The 15555-nt window shown below is 44.6% G+C and overlaps 1 protein-coding gene across 2 annotated transcripts in view; it reads right to left on the reverse strand.

Annotated features, from left to right (window-relative positions):
* Positions 1–15555, reverse strand: part of klc4 (kinesin light chain 4) — a 135055-nt gene that overhangs the window by 45588 nt on the left and 73912 nt on the right. For both annotated transcript variants that reach the window (XM_084318955.1, XM_084318956.1), the window contains exons 10-12: positions 6954–7003; positions 4611–4675; positions 3580–3688 (exon numbers count right to left, since the gene is read on the reverse strand). In XM_084318955.1, coding sequence (XP_084175081.1) covers positions 3580–3688; positions 4611–4675; positions 6954–7003 — 224 coding nt within the window. The remainder of the gene's footprint in view (positions 1–3579; positions 3689–4610; positions 4676–6953; positions 7004–15555) is intronic.

Genomic DNA, 15555 nt, shown 5'->3' on the forward strand with positions numbered 1-15555 from the left:
GATTTCATAAGGTAGCTGATTCCATAGCTTGGGTGCTACGAAGCCCGGTCACTCTTGGTTTTCAGTTTGGTCCGGGGGACGACGAGCTCTCCTTGGTCGGAGGAGCGGAGAGCCCTATTAGGGCAGTAAGGGGTTATAAGCTCAGCAATGTAGCTTGGGGCTTCACCCTTTAAAGCCTTGTAGGTGGTGAGCTCAATTTTAAAAATAAAAATGTAAACAAGACAAACGTCTTTCTCTGGTCTGCATCCCCTTAACAATTGTGTGTATTGAGCCGTACTGTATTGTACCCATTCTGCAACCTGTTAAATAAAGTTTTCATTAATTCCAGGAGCCATGCTGTTGTCTGGTAAGATGGAGGTCATTGTTCCTGCTCCACCATGAATTTCAGGCCAGCACTTGTTGCAAAGAACCCGGACACATTGAACCTGTTGTGGAATATTTTAAATGAGTCAAACAGTGAAACTGTAGAAATTCAGATGAGTCAAATTGTATCAAAAATAGAATAGTTTATTATCTGTTTGTATGGCCATAGAAAGATTATGCACAAGATGTGTGTTGTTGTAGAGTGCATGAGCAACTCCATAACTCTATCTCCCTGTTTTGTTTTCTAGGATAAATTACCACTATAATGACGTGCATGTGTCCAGTCTGAGGTGAGCAGCAGTCGTGACAGAAAGGCCCTAGCACTACAAACAACAGGATTGGAAGACTGGACCTCTACATGGACATATTATAGGCCTATAATAATAAAAAATGTGTGGAATGCAATTGCTTGCCTTGTATTTTTTCTACTGTTGACCAAACTTCTTTCTTGGCTTAATTGAGTAGTATCAATGGTTACAGTATGAAATGTAAATGCTAAGAAATGCAGAGTAAACAGCTTGATATGATATTCACTGCATTTTCACATGTGCATGTATGAATGTCTTATATAGCATTAGGATGTGTAGAAGCACAAGTCTCTCTGCCACACCCCTGAAATGCTATTATATATATTGAATATAAATAGCCCACATATAATGTGGGCTGATTAATACAATGATGCTTGATTGTGTAACAACTGGTGATATGGCTAAAGTAAAATAAGTCAGCTAGCACAGCTAGCATTTAACGTTCGAAATTGCTGTCATCGCCTAGTGATATAATGTAAATATTAAAGTAGCAGATATGTAAATGATATATCGCAACAGTGATCAATGCACATTGTATTAATAAGTACCAAAAATTGCTGTAACAGTAGTAGCAGAGCCGTATAATTAGTTCTGCCGTTCTGTACCGTTGAAATCAAGTTGACAGGAAGTCAAATTGGAACTACCGGTAGCTACGTGAGCCACGTGATATCCTATCGGCGAGATCAAAGCTGTCAATTAAAGGGCTCTGCCGCGGACGAGGCACTCTCTCCACTCCTGGCCTTCTTCGCCGAAGGCCCAGCAGCGGCGGCGGTGGTGGCGGTGGCAACGGTCGCAGACCCCCGACGACGTTGTCTCAGTCAGCATCGGGTCCGGGGAAATGGGGTTGGAGCACAGCGCGCTCCTCCTCCATCTCTCTGCAGGCAGCCGTCATCTGCTGCATGGCAGACCCGAAGAGCCCAGCATCGGAGAGGGGGGCCGTGAGCAGGGGAATCCTCTTCCGCTCCGGCACCCTCGCCTGCTCCAGCCAAAGGTGGCGCTGGGACAGAGTGGCCAGGGCACGCCCCTTCCCGGCGGCTATCCCCTGCAGCTGAGTTAGGTGCAGGATGGCTCCAGCCTCCTGGGCGTGAAGGTACTGATGATGGTCGTCCAACACCGACCCGCCCGCCATCATCCCCGCCATGTAGCGCGCCAGCTGCGCGATGTTGGACGTCGCAGCCAGGCTCTGAGTCGCGGCGATGTATGACTGGTCACTCAAATTAGCCATCTGCCTAGCCGATTTCCCTTGGGAAACCGGCTTTCGCAACGGCTCCCACACCACTTCAGGACAAAGAATAGATGCCATCGGGCTATCAAGCCGAGGCACCCCTTCTTTTAATCCCTGGACCAAACCCGCCACCCGCATGACTGGCACTTAGGCGGGGGTAAGGCCAGTGATGCGGGAGATTACCTGTCCCTGACGCACGTAGGCCTCCATCGAAGGGAAGAATGGGCAGACAACGCCCGTCTCCCTCACAGGACGACGTTGCCAGAGATGACCTATCAAGTCATTAGCGACAGCGGCGGCCGCCATGAGCTCGGGGAACAAGGCACGCAACTCCCCTTGCACACCTCCCTCCACGTCGCCCGCGTCCCTCACGTACGGGAGGCTGCCATGTGTGCCGCCAGCATCCGACGTGGCCGATAGCTGGGTATCTCGTCTCCGAGTCGGAGGTTCTAACCCAACATCGGAGTACAAGGGACCCTAAGGAGATACCCCCTGCCACACCCTGAGGGGGAGAGTGATACGTCTCCAACGGGGCATCAAACAAGAGCGCTCGCACTCCCTCCATAAAATCCTCAGTTTCCATCGGATATGGAGACAGAGCAGAAGCACCCTAGTCTGGCTCCAGCAGTTCCCCAAAGCCAGGTCGTTCGCCCCTGCAGCTCCCCATCTTACGACGGGAGCGAGCAGAGGCGAAGAGCTTGCGTCTCAAATCCTCAGCCACCAGAGAGCCGTCAGCCTGTCAGCCGACCGTCCACTGGCGGGGGAACCAGAGCTGGAACTAGGCCATCTCACGGGAGATGGCCTTGATTCAACAGCCCCTCGGAGAGGCAAACTCCCCACCGGACGCCGCTCGGGCGCATCCGACTGCCACGACCGTGGAGTCAGAGCAGCTCCACGATGCACGGCGGACGCGGCAATGGAAAACCACTGGTGAAGGGTGACGTTGTGAGCGCTCGAACCCCCCGACTTAGATGTAGACATTATAACTTAGCCTTTTCTCATAAAATCGTGAGAGAGAAAAAACAAGAAACGATGTCCACGCAGCTCCTCTCCAACAATTATTTTACACTAAACTCAAGTGGTGTATACAGACACTTGCCGTGGTGAAAATAAGGAAGGAGCCGTTAGTATGGCCACACCCGTGCTTATGTAGAGGAGCGGATGGGGGTGTGGCCAGACGGATGGGTGTGTATAGGTACATGTGGAGAAATGTATTCAGTATATAGACTGGATATGGAATATGTTCCAATAGAGCAGAGCGTAAGCTATACGATAATATAACTAGTGTATAGGAGCTACTGTAGTATATAGGAGCTAGTGTATAGGAGCTACTGTAGTCTATAGGAGCTAGTGTATAGGAGCTACTGTAGTCTATAGGAGCTAGTGTATAGGAGCTACTGTAGTCTATAGGAGCTAGTGTATAGGAACTAGTGTATAGGAGCTACTGTAGTCTATAGGAGCTAGTGTATAGGAGCTAGTGTATAGAATCTATATACACACCTGGGCAACACAACATCTGCTACACAGGCATAGTACTTTGTATAAACGTCACGGTCCCATCTATGACACTGTGTATCCTTGTTATGACATCAAACACAGTGTGTGTGTGTGTGTGTGTGTGTGTGTGTGTGTGTGTGTGTGTGTGTGTGTGTGTGTGTGTGTGCGTGTGTGTGAGAGAGAGACCTGTTTTCGAGACCTCTGGGCACACTCCTCCAGGGTGTCCGCGGCCTCAGTCTTGCCTTGTCGCCGGTACAGAGCACCCAGATTCCGTAGGGTGGTGTTCACGGTGGGGCTGACACACACACACACACACACACACACACACACACACACACACACACACAGGTCACTTTAACATCCCTGTGCTGTACTGGTGACATTTGACAAATATGTCCCGGTACAGAATTGAATATCAGTCAGTCTTTGGTTTCCATCCCATTAAAAAGGTGCCATCAACAATCTCAATGCAAACAAACAGGTTGCCCGACAACAAGAGACACATTGACTGACTGACCTCCTCATACAAGGATGGACTGCAGATACCACTACCGACCTTTAACCTTAGTTTTTAAAGCACAGATTGTGACCGTTACATGTTTTGTTAGTATTTATTGTGGTTGTAAACATCAGCTAAAACAATATATCAATAACTAAAATTATGAAGTTTTCTACAATTCAAACTCAATTCAAGAATCTATGAACACACAGCCATGGTTGTGTGTTTATGGTTTCCATTCCCCTTTATTTAATACATATGATTTACTTTGAAAGCGTTTGTTTCCTCTTCCCGGGGCAGCATTACAGTACAGGTTCTGGGTTCACAACACCTTCACATTATTTAAGTATGTGACCATCGAGGCCTGATGTCCACTGTGGTGCTCAGTTATCATAATAGGCTGATATCATCCTGTCTTAATAATAATAATATATTCGATTTGTAGGGGTGCTTTATATTTGTGGAACAAATCTCAAGGCGCTACAGTGTAGAAGAACATAAAAACTAGCAAGAGTAAAAAATAACATAAAATAAGTAGGACTAAAACTAGTAAAGGAGTAAAAAAGAACATGAAATGTGAAGGGCTAAAACTAGTAAAAGAGTCATAAAATAAAATAAGAAGGGCTAAAACAAGTAAAAGAGTAAAAGAACATAAAATGTGTGGAGCTAAAACTAGATAAAAATCAACAAAAGGCTATATTACTGTAGGTCTTCCTACCTGTTCACCTTGCAGGCTTTATACCAGCCTCCATATTCTCCGTAGGGTCGGTCCAGGTCTTTGCCCTGGAGAGACAGACATGGTGAAATACAGGACAGGGTTTACACAATTTCACACAAAATCTGAATCCACAACCTTTGTCATCATTACTACATTACTACTAATTTCCACAACCAATATTTGTCAATGTTATTTTTCTCTCAATCGAATAGCTTATTTAAAGATAATGTTGCAAAAATAGTAGATAATAGTGCACAATAAAAAAGCATGGTTGTCTCTCTGATGTCTTGTCTGTATGTGTCTCTGCTGTAACATGCTTGTGTCTCTGATGTCTTGTCTGTAGGTCTGTCTCTGCTGTAACATGGTTGTCTCTCGGATGTCTTGTCTGTATGTCGGTCTCAGCTGTAACATGGTTGTCTCTAGTTTCTAGTTCTAGTTTCTTTAATAGTTGTCATACAGAAGTACAGAATACTTTTGTACAAAATGCTTCTTACTGTTGCGCTCCAGAGACTGTGCATGACAAGATAAGTATGAAATAAAAACATAGTAAAAATTAGAAGTAAAAAAAGAGGTCACAGTGTTCAGTTTAGACATATGTACAATGTTCGTAGACGTAGTTACCATACAATATACAATACTGTGCAGTGTACTAATATACAATACTATATAGTGCAAGGCATAAATGGACGAGGTGCAGTTTAGGTACAATTCACAGTAGGTGTACGAGTTGTAGTGCAAATCCTTTATCAATAAATATAAAGTGTAAGTGTGTTTGTGTGATCTAAAGTGTGGAGAGTGGGTGCTGCAGTGTGTTTGTTTGAGTGAGTGTGTGCGTGTGGGTGTGTGTGCTGTGTGCATTTGATGGTTGTTGCATAGTGATTATTGTTCGTTTAGCGATTATTGTTCGTTTAGCAGCCTGATGGCCTGGGGATAGAAGCTCCTTCTGAGTCTTTCTGTGCTCGCCATAAGACTCCGGTATCGCTTGCCTGACGGCAGCAGTTCAAAGAGGCAGTTGTTCGGGTGGCTCGAGTCCTTAATAATTCTCTTAGCCTTCCCCTTGCACCGCTTGTTGTAAATGTTCTGGAGGGTGGGAAGCCCCCCTCTAATTGTGCGTTCGGCTGAACGTGTCACTCTTTGTAGTCTGCTACGGTCTTGTGCAGTGCTATTCCCAAACCAGGAGGTGATGTTGCCGGTCAGGATGCTCTCTATTGTACATGAGTAGAAGTTCCTAAGGATCTTCTGACTGACTTGGAACTTCCTTAGGCGCCTGAGGAAGTAGAGGCGTTGTCGTGCCTTCTTCACAACACTGTCAATGTGTGTGGTCCATGTCAAGTCCTCGGATATGTGGGCTCCGAGGTACTTGAAACTGTTCACTCTCTCAACTGGTGCCCCGTCGATGCTGAGGGGGCTGTAGTCCTTGACCCCCGACCTCCTGAAGTCCACAATCATCTCTTGTTTTGCTGACGTTCAGGGAGAGGCAGTTCTCCTGACACCACTGTGACAGGTTCTCTACCTCTTCCAGGTAGGCCCTTTCGTCGTTGGCAGAGATCAGGCCCACCACTACTGTGTCATCAGCAAATTTGATGATGGTGTTGTTGTTCCGCTGTGCTACGCTATATAATAATAATTTAATGCAGGACCTGTCTTTATTCGGCTAGGCTAGCTAGCTAGGCTAACATGCAGCCAGATAAGCTACTCTGTACTGCACAGTAGAAAGCTAAGTTTAGAGTAGATTTAACTTGACATGAAGGAGAGAAATGAGGCTCTAGAGATGACACGATAGTTACACACCGATGGCGAAGGATTTGGAAATATTTTGGATTAAATCCTGCAGCAGCTCGACTGGAGAGGAGCTGAGGACCAGTCCAGACCAGCAACAGTATGTTTGCACGAAATAAGGCTGCAGCTAAATTGATCAGTCAATGAAGCAATATCAAATTAATGGATGGTATTACGGTCAGTTGGTTTATTTTTTTAATTAGAACATAACGTCAACTCTGTCTGTCCAACAAAAGAATACTAGTCATTGAAAATGTATTAAAAACAGACATAGACGGACACACTGGATAAATGTAGCCGTATAACGTTAACGATCAAAGTGCCGTGACTTGCGCCCAAGTGCTTGTGAGCACGTATACGCCACGGTGCACGTTATGTGGTTAAGTTCATGTTTGACTGAAGCAGCCCTTTGGCACAACCAAGACAGATTTGTGGGGGTGAAAACGGGTACATATTCCACATTAATACCTACTAATGTGCTCCACGAAAGCACTTACAAGCAGGCACACGCATGCTCACGACTAGATGTGCAACACAAACGTGCATAAAAACCAAGAAACTCACTTTGCTCTCCTCTCTCTCCTCAGCATGCATCCAGATGGGCTTGTTGTCAGCTGTAGAGAGACAGGAGAGAGAGACAGGTTCAGGAGAGAGAGAGAGAGACAGGTTGTTGTCGGCTGTAGAGAGACAGGAGAGAGAGAGCTCATCAGCTGTAGAGACAGGAGAGAGAGAGCTCATCAGCTGTAGAGACAGGAGAGAGAGAGAGAGCTCATCAGCTGTAGAGACAGGAGAGAAGCTCATCAGCTGTAGAGACAGGAGAGAAGCTCATCAGCTGTAGAGAGACAGGAGAGAGAGAGCTCATCAGCTGTAGAGAGACAGGTTGTTGTCAGCTGTAGAGGGAGAGAAGTTCATCAGCTGCAGAGAGACAGGAGAGAGAGAGAGCTCATCAGCTGTAGAGAGACAGGTTGTCGTCAGCTGTAGAGAGACAGGAGAGAGAGAAGCTCATCAGCTGCAGAGAGAGGAGAGAGAGAGAGCTCATCAGCTGTAGAGACAGGAGAGAGAGAGAGCTCATCAGCTGTAGAGACAGGAGAGAGAAGCTAATCAGCTGTAGAGACACAGGAGAGCGAGAGAGCTCATCAGCTGTAGAGAGACCGGAGAGAGAGCTCTTCAGCTGCAGTCAGGATAGAGACAGCGAATCAGCTGTAGAGACAGGAGAGAGAGAGCTCATCAGCTGTAGAGAGACAGGAGAGAGAGCTCATGAGCTGTAGAGAGAGAGCTCATGAGCTGCAGTCAGGAGAGAGAGAGAGACAGCTAATCGGCTGTAGAGTTAATAGAGAGAGCTCATGAGCTGCAGTCAGGAGAGAGAGAGACAGCTAATCGGTTGTAGAGTTAATAGAGAGAGCTCATGAGCTGCAGTCAGGAGAGAGAGAGACAGCTAATCGGCTGTAGAGTTAATAGAGAGAGCTCATGAGCTGCAGTCAGGAGAGAGAGAGACAGCTAATCGGCTGTAGAGTTAATAGAGAGTTCATGAGCTGCAGAGTCAGGAGAGAGAGTTCATGAGCTGCAGAGTCAGGAGAGAGTTCATGAGCTGCAGAGTCAGGAGAGAGAGTTCATGAGCTGCAGAGTCAGGAGAGAGAGTTCATGAGCTGCAGAGTCAGGAGAGAGAGTTCATGAGCTGCAGAGTCAGGAGAGAGAGTTCATGAGCTGCAGAGTCAGGAGAGAGAGCTCATGAGCTGCAGAGTCAGGAGAGAGAGTTCATGAGCTGCAGAGTCAGGAGAGAGAGTTCATGAGCTGCAGAGTCAGGAGAGAGAGTTCATGAGCTGCAGAGTCAGGAGAGAGAGTTCATGAGCTGCAGAGTCAGGAGAGAGAGTTCATGAGCTGCAGAGTCAGGAGAGAGAGTTCATGAGCTGCAGAGTCAGGAGAGAGAGTTCATGAGCTGCAGAGTCAGGAGAGAGAGTTCATGAGCTGCAGAGTCAGGAGAGAGAGTTCATGAGCTGCAGAGTCAGGAGAGAGAGTTCATGAGCTGCAGAGTCAGGAGAGAGAGTTCATGAGCTGCAGAGTCAGGAGAGAGAGTTCATGAGCTGCAGAGTCAGGAGAGAGAGTTCATGAGCTGCAGAGTCAGGAGAGAGAGTTCATGAGCTGCAGAGTCAGGGGAGAGAGTTCATGAGCTGCAGAGTCAGGAGAGAGAGTTCATGAGCTGCAGAGTCAGGGGAGAGAGAGAAAGAGAGAGCTAGCTCATTTTTATCAGTCCTTTGCTACATACTAGTGCAGTGCCCGTTCAAAGCGTGTCCATTCGGAGCGTGTGCCCATGCGGAACTGGGCTCTCCCCAAGAAGTGCTGCTTGCAGTGTCGCGTTCAACACGATTGCTTGGCTGCCGGAAGTGCTGCTTGCAGCGTTGTCGAGAACTGCAGTGTTGCTGCTTGTAGCGTTCGAGAACCACACATCCAATCAGCTTCACATTCAACACAACACCTACTTGGTGGGAAGTCGATCGGATAAACAGTTCTCCAGATATGTGACGACAGACAGGAGCATCATGGCTATTTAAACTTGTGATGCTGCTACAGCGCCACCTATTGGCCAATTGGCACCAGACATGCCATGGTTATTCAGACTTCATATACACACGAGGTCCAAATGTGGTTGCAATAGCACAAAGAATTCTGGATTAAATGTTTTGTAATATAAGCCCTACCCACAGTATTTGAGCAAATGTTGAAGGCTAGCTATAGCAAAACTGTACAGAATATAAAAAATCCGGCTTGCTCCAGAGATGGTCTGTACCAAATTTGGTGACGATTGCTCAAAATGTGTAGGAGGAGTAGCTAAATGGCACGGTTCAAAAGTTACAGGCCAAAATGTTGTTGTTATAGCGCCACCATCTGGCCAAATAGCCCGATTGGTTGAATGAGGATTCTTGAGATATGCACATAGAGGTTCCTTAACACTTTCTATGCCGGCCTTGTTTACCTTTTTACCCCGTTGAATGCCATCATCCACTTCAATGTTAGCGTTAAAAACGCATAATCTATGTTTTAAATTATGTGTCTAATCTGCCTGTCGCTTATCAATGACTTGTTTGCAGTCAACATTGTCGAAACGGATTGTTTTAAAAAAAAAAAAAATCGGTTCATATCCTTTTTATAGCATTTCGAAAAGCTATCGTTCTCTCGAAAATTTTCGGAAAATTGCAATATTCCCCCATAAACGGCATTTATTGGAATATTCTAGAATACACTAGACAAGTTGTCATTTTCCGGCCTATTTATGAATCGTTTTCAAATGAACGCTAGATTATCGATAGTATATGTGTATTTATGCACGCTATAGAGGCGGGCTGAAAAATCTATTCTCTCGTTTCCTCAAGATCACACACACACACACACACACGCTGTTATCTCAGTGAATACAGCTCCGATTACCCCAAGACTGGTAACATAGACTCCTTACCTTAGATCAGATGTTCTCCAAAAAGATTATTCCAATTCCTGATCGCTAATTCCAAATATGGATCGCGTTTATTGATTGATTATTGGCTGCTGTAAATATATATTCCAGGCTGCTTTCCGTCTCACGATCAGATCCCTCATCGTCAGACGGCTCGCCAGCATAATGGAGCCAGTTGGCTCCACCTCTACAGATCCCACAGGGATCTCCCAGTATAGTCAACTGACCTGCAGTTACACAGGGATAGACGATAGGGGGCGGTTTTTTCCCATCTGAGCTCCTGGAGGGGCTGCTGTACCAACGGGAGACTCAGTTGATGAAATATGAATTCAGAAAATCAAACGACAATACACGTCGTCGGCACTCAACGGGGGTCTGATAAGACGAGAATAGTCGTCGTCGGCATTCAAAGTGTTAAGATTTCCTTTTATTATTTATTCTTATTTGTGACTTTTGTTTCTGACTACCTAAATGTTTACCGTTTACTGTGAGCGATCTGTAGTGCTGAAATTCCCTCGGGATAAATAAAGTATTTCTATTCTATTCTTTATAGGTAGATAGAGGATACAGCACATGGATTCTCTCTGTAAACCCCATCCCCCTGGATGAAAGCATTTCAAAGCAATTTGATTGTATATTTTTTATGCAACTTGTTAAGAAAGATACGAGGGAGACAAGATCACCGTTGAGCCTTAGGGTCACCTTTATTAAGGATGGAATATAATGACGTCATTTAGGTTTATTTAGGGCTGCACTTGCCCAAAGGCACTTGTAGACATAGTAAGCCTTTAGTAAGGTAACGGTGAATCTGTAAAAAATAAACATAATAATAATGATAATTATTATAATAAAGTAGCATGCTTTAATTTTAAAGCAAATTAAAAGAATATAAATGCATGATGGATTATTAAAAAACAAATGATATATTGCCATGAACAAAAAGCTATTACAAAGTAAAATGATAAAAATGTTTCATTATAGACAAAGAGATGAATCAATATTAAAGTGAGGAAAGACAAAAAGGACAGTGCTTTAAGAATACAACATGGTATAACAATTTATAGTGGTGGCGACCTTATGCTGTGATCACATTGGATGCCTTTTTGGCGTCACATTGGACGCAATGTTTTTTCGGGCGCTCTCAGTTGAAAGAGAGACTTCTTGTCGGACCAATCAAATCAACCAAGGGGAGGGATTACAAACCTGAGGTATCTGAAGATAAATTGATAGCCGTCTGTGTTGAAAACATCTTGATAGTTGCCAATGTTAGCATTTAGTTATCAATGTTAAACGGTAGTAATGTATGTAACTTACAGTATGTAAAGTTAGCTGAGGTAGCAACAGTGCTTTCGATTCTCCATGTACATCGCCATGCCTCGTGTTTGAGCACAAGAAAAAGGCATCCAATCGGATCACTGCCTTACATTTTATAACTGTATACCTCACTTGAAACAGACAAATGTTGATTTTAATAAAAATCATTCATTATGTTCAATTGAGGAGAGTATAAAAAAGGCATGACGTGTTGCAAAAAAATATGTAATTTGGCATCATTACTGTGGAAAAGGATACAGAATGACATAAGCAACAAGAAAAGACATACAGCTATTTAAAGTGAATGTGCCACAAAGAGAAAAGAAAAAGGGGGCGGGGTGCATAATCTATTAGTAACATCAGAAGACCAAAGCAAAGAACAAAAACACAGAAATATAAGTTATACAGAGCCATGCAAACATGCATTAAGACACATTAGAGTCTTTTGTCTCATATTTCACATAAAGAAAATGGCAGCCAATAAAAAATTAAAACATACCTTGCTACACAAATACCAAGTTACATTTGGTAACATTTCTGATATGATTGCTTTTCGTGACCATTTTACATTCTTTCTTCTTGTTACCCCTGTTTTCGCCCCTTTTGTCTGTCTGTTTGTTAGTAAACAAGATATTTTGAAAAGTAATGGATTTTCTGGATTTCTATAAAGATTTGCTGTGCACATTCTCCAAGAGGAACAAACCTATTGATTTGTAATGACCCCGTGACCTTGCGCATTTCCTATGCATCAGACCAACATGATCGTTTAGTTTTGAGACCCCATTTACTGCACGTCTGAAGCTTCCCGGTTCACTCGGAACTCGGCCAGAACTCCGACCACGGGACTCGATGAGTAAACGGTTATGCATTGATTACATTACTGGCAAATATTTGATACTACTTAAAAGGAACACTTCACCCCAAAAAGATAATTGTGTTGCCTTGAATTCCTGAAGATTATTTTATAGCTTGGGTCAAGTTGTTGTATCGATCCCCACTCGACTCAGTGATGACCAATGGTGATGACCATGTCTACCTACAATACGGGACAGGGTTGCCCCCTTTACCCACTTCTATTTGTTCTTGCTATCAAGCCTTTGGCCATTGCTTTGTGTTCACTAGAGGGTTATGAGGGGCGTACAGAGAGAATTAATGCGCTGTATCCTCTATGTAGCTATAAAGGAAAGAACCTCTGCATGTCTGCGACGTGGATATCCCGAGAACCGAGAAAAAATAAGAACGTCTTCAGGAATTCAAGGCAAGACGGGATGAGTAATTGTTGGATGTTGGCGGATCTACTTTAGCATAGGCCATTTCCAAAGTGGATTTTTGGTTTGACATCATGATGAGAGATTAGTGGGCTGTGTGTGAGTATGACTAAGACTATTTTTCTAAATATCCGACCGTAGGCTACATATTGATAGGCCTATATTTAATGACCACAGAGGTCATATCAGGATGTGTTGTTTGGGATTTTGGGGAGAGGTGCTGGCCAACATTGGCTGCCGTGTGCCGTTTAATTCCATTTGGCCGTTACCCGCGGTTACCCGCCCCCCCACTTGTAATTGTGCTCAACAAACAATATCAGCAAACATTTGGAAAAAGATGTTGGAGGGAGAGGGAGAGAGAGGGAGAGAGAGAGAGAGAGAGAGAGAGAGAGAGAGAGAGAGAGAGAGAGAGAGAGAGAGAGAGAGAGAGAGAGAGAGAGAGAATGCTGCTCTAGTGAAGGGAAATGACTCCATGCTCCCGTGTATCACATTAAATGGGACTTTTCTTTCGGCCAGCATGTCAGCTAAAACGCAGATACAGATAATATGAAAAATTATGGATATCTGAGACTATTATTGGTCAGACCGATAATTGGTCGACCCCCAACGTAGATATTTTACATATTGGCACATATTAAATAGTAATAGCTAAAATCTTGACACAGGCACTAAAAGTTAGCGTAACAATTGACATTTTGGTCTATAGCGATACGATTCTGTATTATTTATAGGGTAGCCCACCTGCGGTGTGGGGAGTTGAGTGGCTGTGCACCTGTTGTGCATTGAGGTAATTGGTGCTTAGAGGTAAAACCAACCATCCCCACACACACCTGCAAAGAGCCTCTTGCTACTTGTTACCAGTGTTGTAGGACTCGAGTCCAGGGCTGATTTTCAGGACTCATGACTAGAGATGTCCGATATTATAGGCCTACCAATATTATCGACCGATATTGGCATTCAAATTTAATATCGGAAATTATCGGTATCGGTTAAAAAAAATAAAGATCAAATTCTTATATACAAAAGCAGCCTGACCAAAAAGCAAAAGCCTTTTATTGTCAAAAGTATGCATAATGCTGTGTTAATTTCACGAAGAGATATGTAATGTTAGTTACCTGAAATTATTTAGTTTTTTTGGGGGGGGGGGGGGGGGGGGGATGGACTTGAGGACTGATGACTCGGACTCAAGCATTGACTGCATTCAGACTTGGAAGGTGCAGACGAGGACTTGTTAATTGATAGTTATTTAATTCTTTTTGTAATAGGCCCTAATCATTTGGCATAAGATATTGATGGCTAGTGCATTTGTTTGGCTATAGTCACAAAGTAAATAAACTCCCTTTGAAACGGTGACCGCTCTGTCATTTATGTTTAATGTAATAATAATAATATACATAGGAATTATATAGCGCTTTTCCAAATGCTCAAAGATGCATGTAGACCTTTTTTTTAATTTGTATGTCAGCTCTTTGACTGCCAAGAGTGGAGTGGACTCAACCTTGATGACTTGGACTCGGACTAGGGTAATGGGGACTCGACTCGGGCTCTTCTTTGGTGACTCAGACTTGGACTTGAACACTGAACTCGAGACTAGACCTCGAGATTTAGTGACTCGACTACAATACTGCTACAAAAAGTAACATCTGCTCCTGGCTTGTAACATCCTACCTACCTCTCCTTAACTCATTCAGTGCCAATCACGGAAAAAGTCGGGTTAACTCACCATGCGTTGAGCGCCAATCACGAGAAATATCGGGTTTTAATCTGTATTTATTTTATTAGCTATATGCATACATTTTTCATCCATCCAGCCTGATCATTGGGAATGGGTCTGAGCTCGCAAAGGGCAAATACCACCGCCTACGGCTTCCAGCCTGTATTGCACATCATTGAAATCCCTTCCCCTTGGGCTGTATTAGGGCTGGGCGATAAAACGATAACGATAACTATCACGATAAATTATTTCCTCGAAATAAACATGAAACGTGGTCGCAAAGTTTCGATATATCGATTTTCCAAGCTTGGATATGAGCACACGCACTAACAACCAATCAGTGAAGGAGATGGCCGACAGCGAAGGAGACCCGCGCTGCACCTCTGGGTAGAGAGGTAGGACTCCAGTAGTAAACAAGGCTGGCTAGGATAATTAGCTTGCACGCCGCTATTTTATAGTTTACGTGCCGAGTGGGTGTGTGGCGTGAATTCTGAGGCCACGGTTAGAGTAGTGTGGGGTATGCGGTGGACGTCGTTGCAATGTATTGGGGCGGAACAGAGTATTTTAGGGTGATATTTAGTACATTGGAAACAAGGCTGGCTAGGATAATTAGCTTGCACGCCGCTATTTTATAGTTTACGTGCGTAGTGGGTGTGTGGCGTGAATTCTGAGGCCACGGTTAGAGTAGTGTGGGGTATGCGGTGGACGTCGTTGCAATGTATTGGGGCGGAACAGAGTATTTTAGGGTGATATTTAGTACATTGGAAACAAGGCTGGCTAGGATAATTAGCTTGCACGCCGCTATTTTATAGTTTACGTGCCGAGTGGGTGTGTGGCGTGAATTCTGAGGCCACGGTTAGAGTAGTGTGGGGTATGCGGTGGACGTCGTTGCAATGTATTGGGGCGGAACAGAGTATTTTAGGGTGATATTTAGTACATTGGAAACAAGGCTGGCTAGGATAATTAGCTTGCACGCTGCTATTTTATAGTTTACGTGCGTAGTGGGTGTGTGGCGTGAATTCTGAGGCCACGGTTAGAGTAGTGTGGGGTATGCGGTGGACGTCGTTGCAATGTATTGGGGCGGAACAGAGTATTTTAGGGTGATATTTAGTACATTGGAAACAAGGCTGGCTAGGATAATTAGCTTGCACGCCGCTATTTTATAGTTTACGTGCCGAGTGGGTGTGTGGCGTGAATTCTGAGGCCACGGTTAGAGTAGTGTGGGGTATGCGGTGGACGTCGTTGCAATGTATTGGGGCGGAACAGAGTATTTTAGGGTGATATTTAGTACATTGGAAACAAGGCTGGCTAGGATAATTAGCTTGCACGCCGCTATTTTATAGTTTACGTGCCGAGTGGGTGTGTGGCGTGAATTCTGAGGCCACGGTTAGAGTAGTGTGGGGTATGCGGTGGACGTCGTTG

This window comes from Notolepis coatsorum, assembly GCF_963971535.1.
Source record: "Notolepis coatsorum genome assembly, chromosome: 7".
NCBI classification, from domain to species: Eukaryota; Metazoa; Chordata; class Actinopteri; order Aulopiformes; family Paralepididae; genus Notolepis; species Notolepis coatsorum.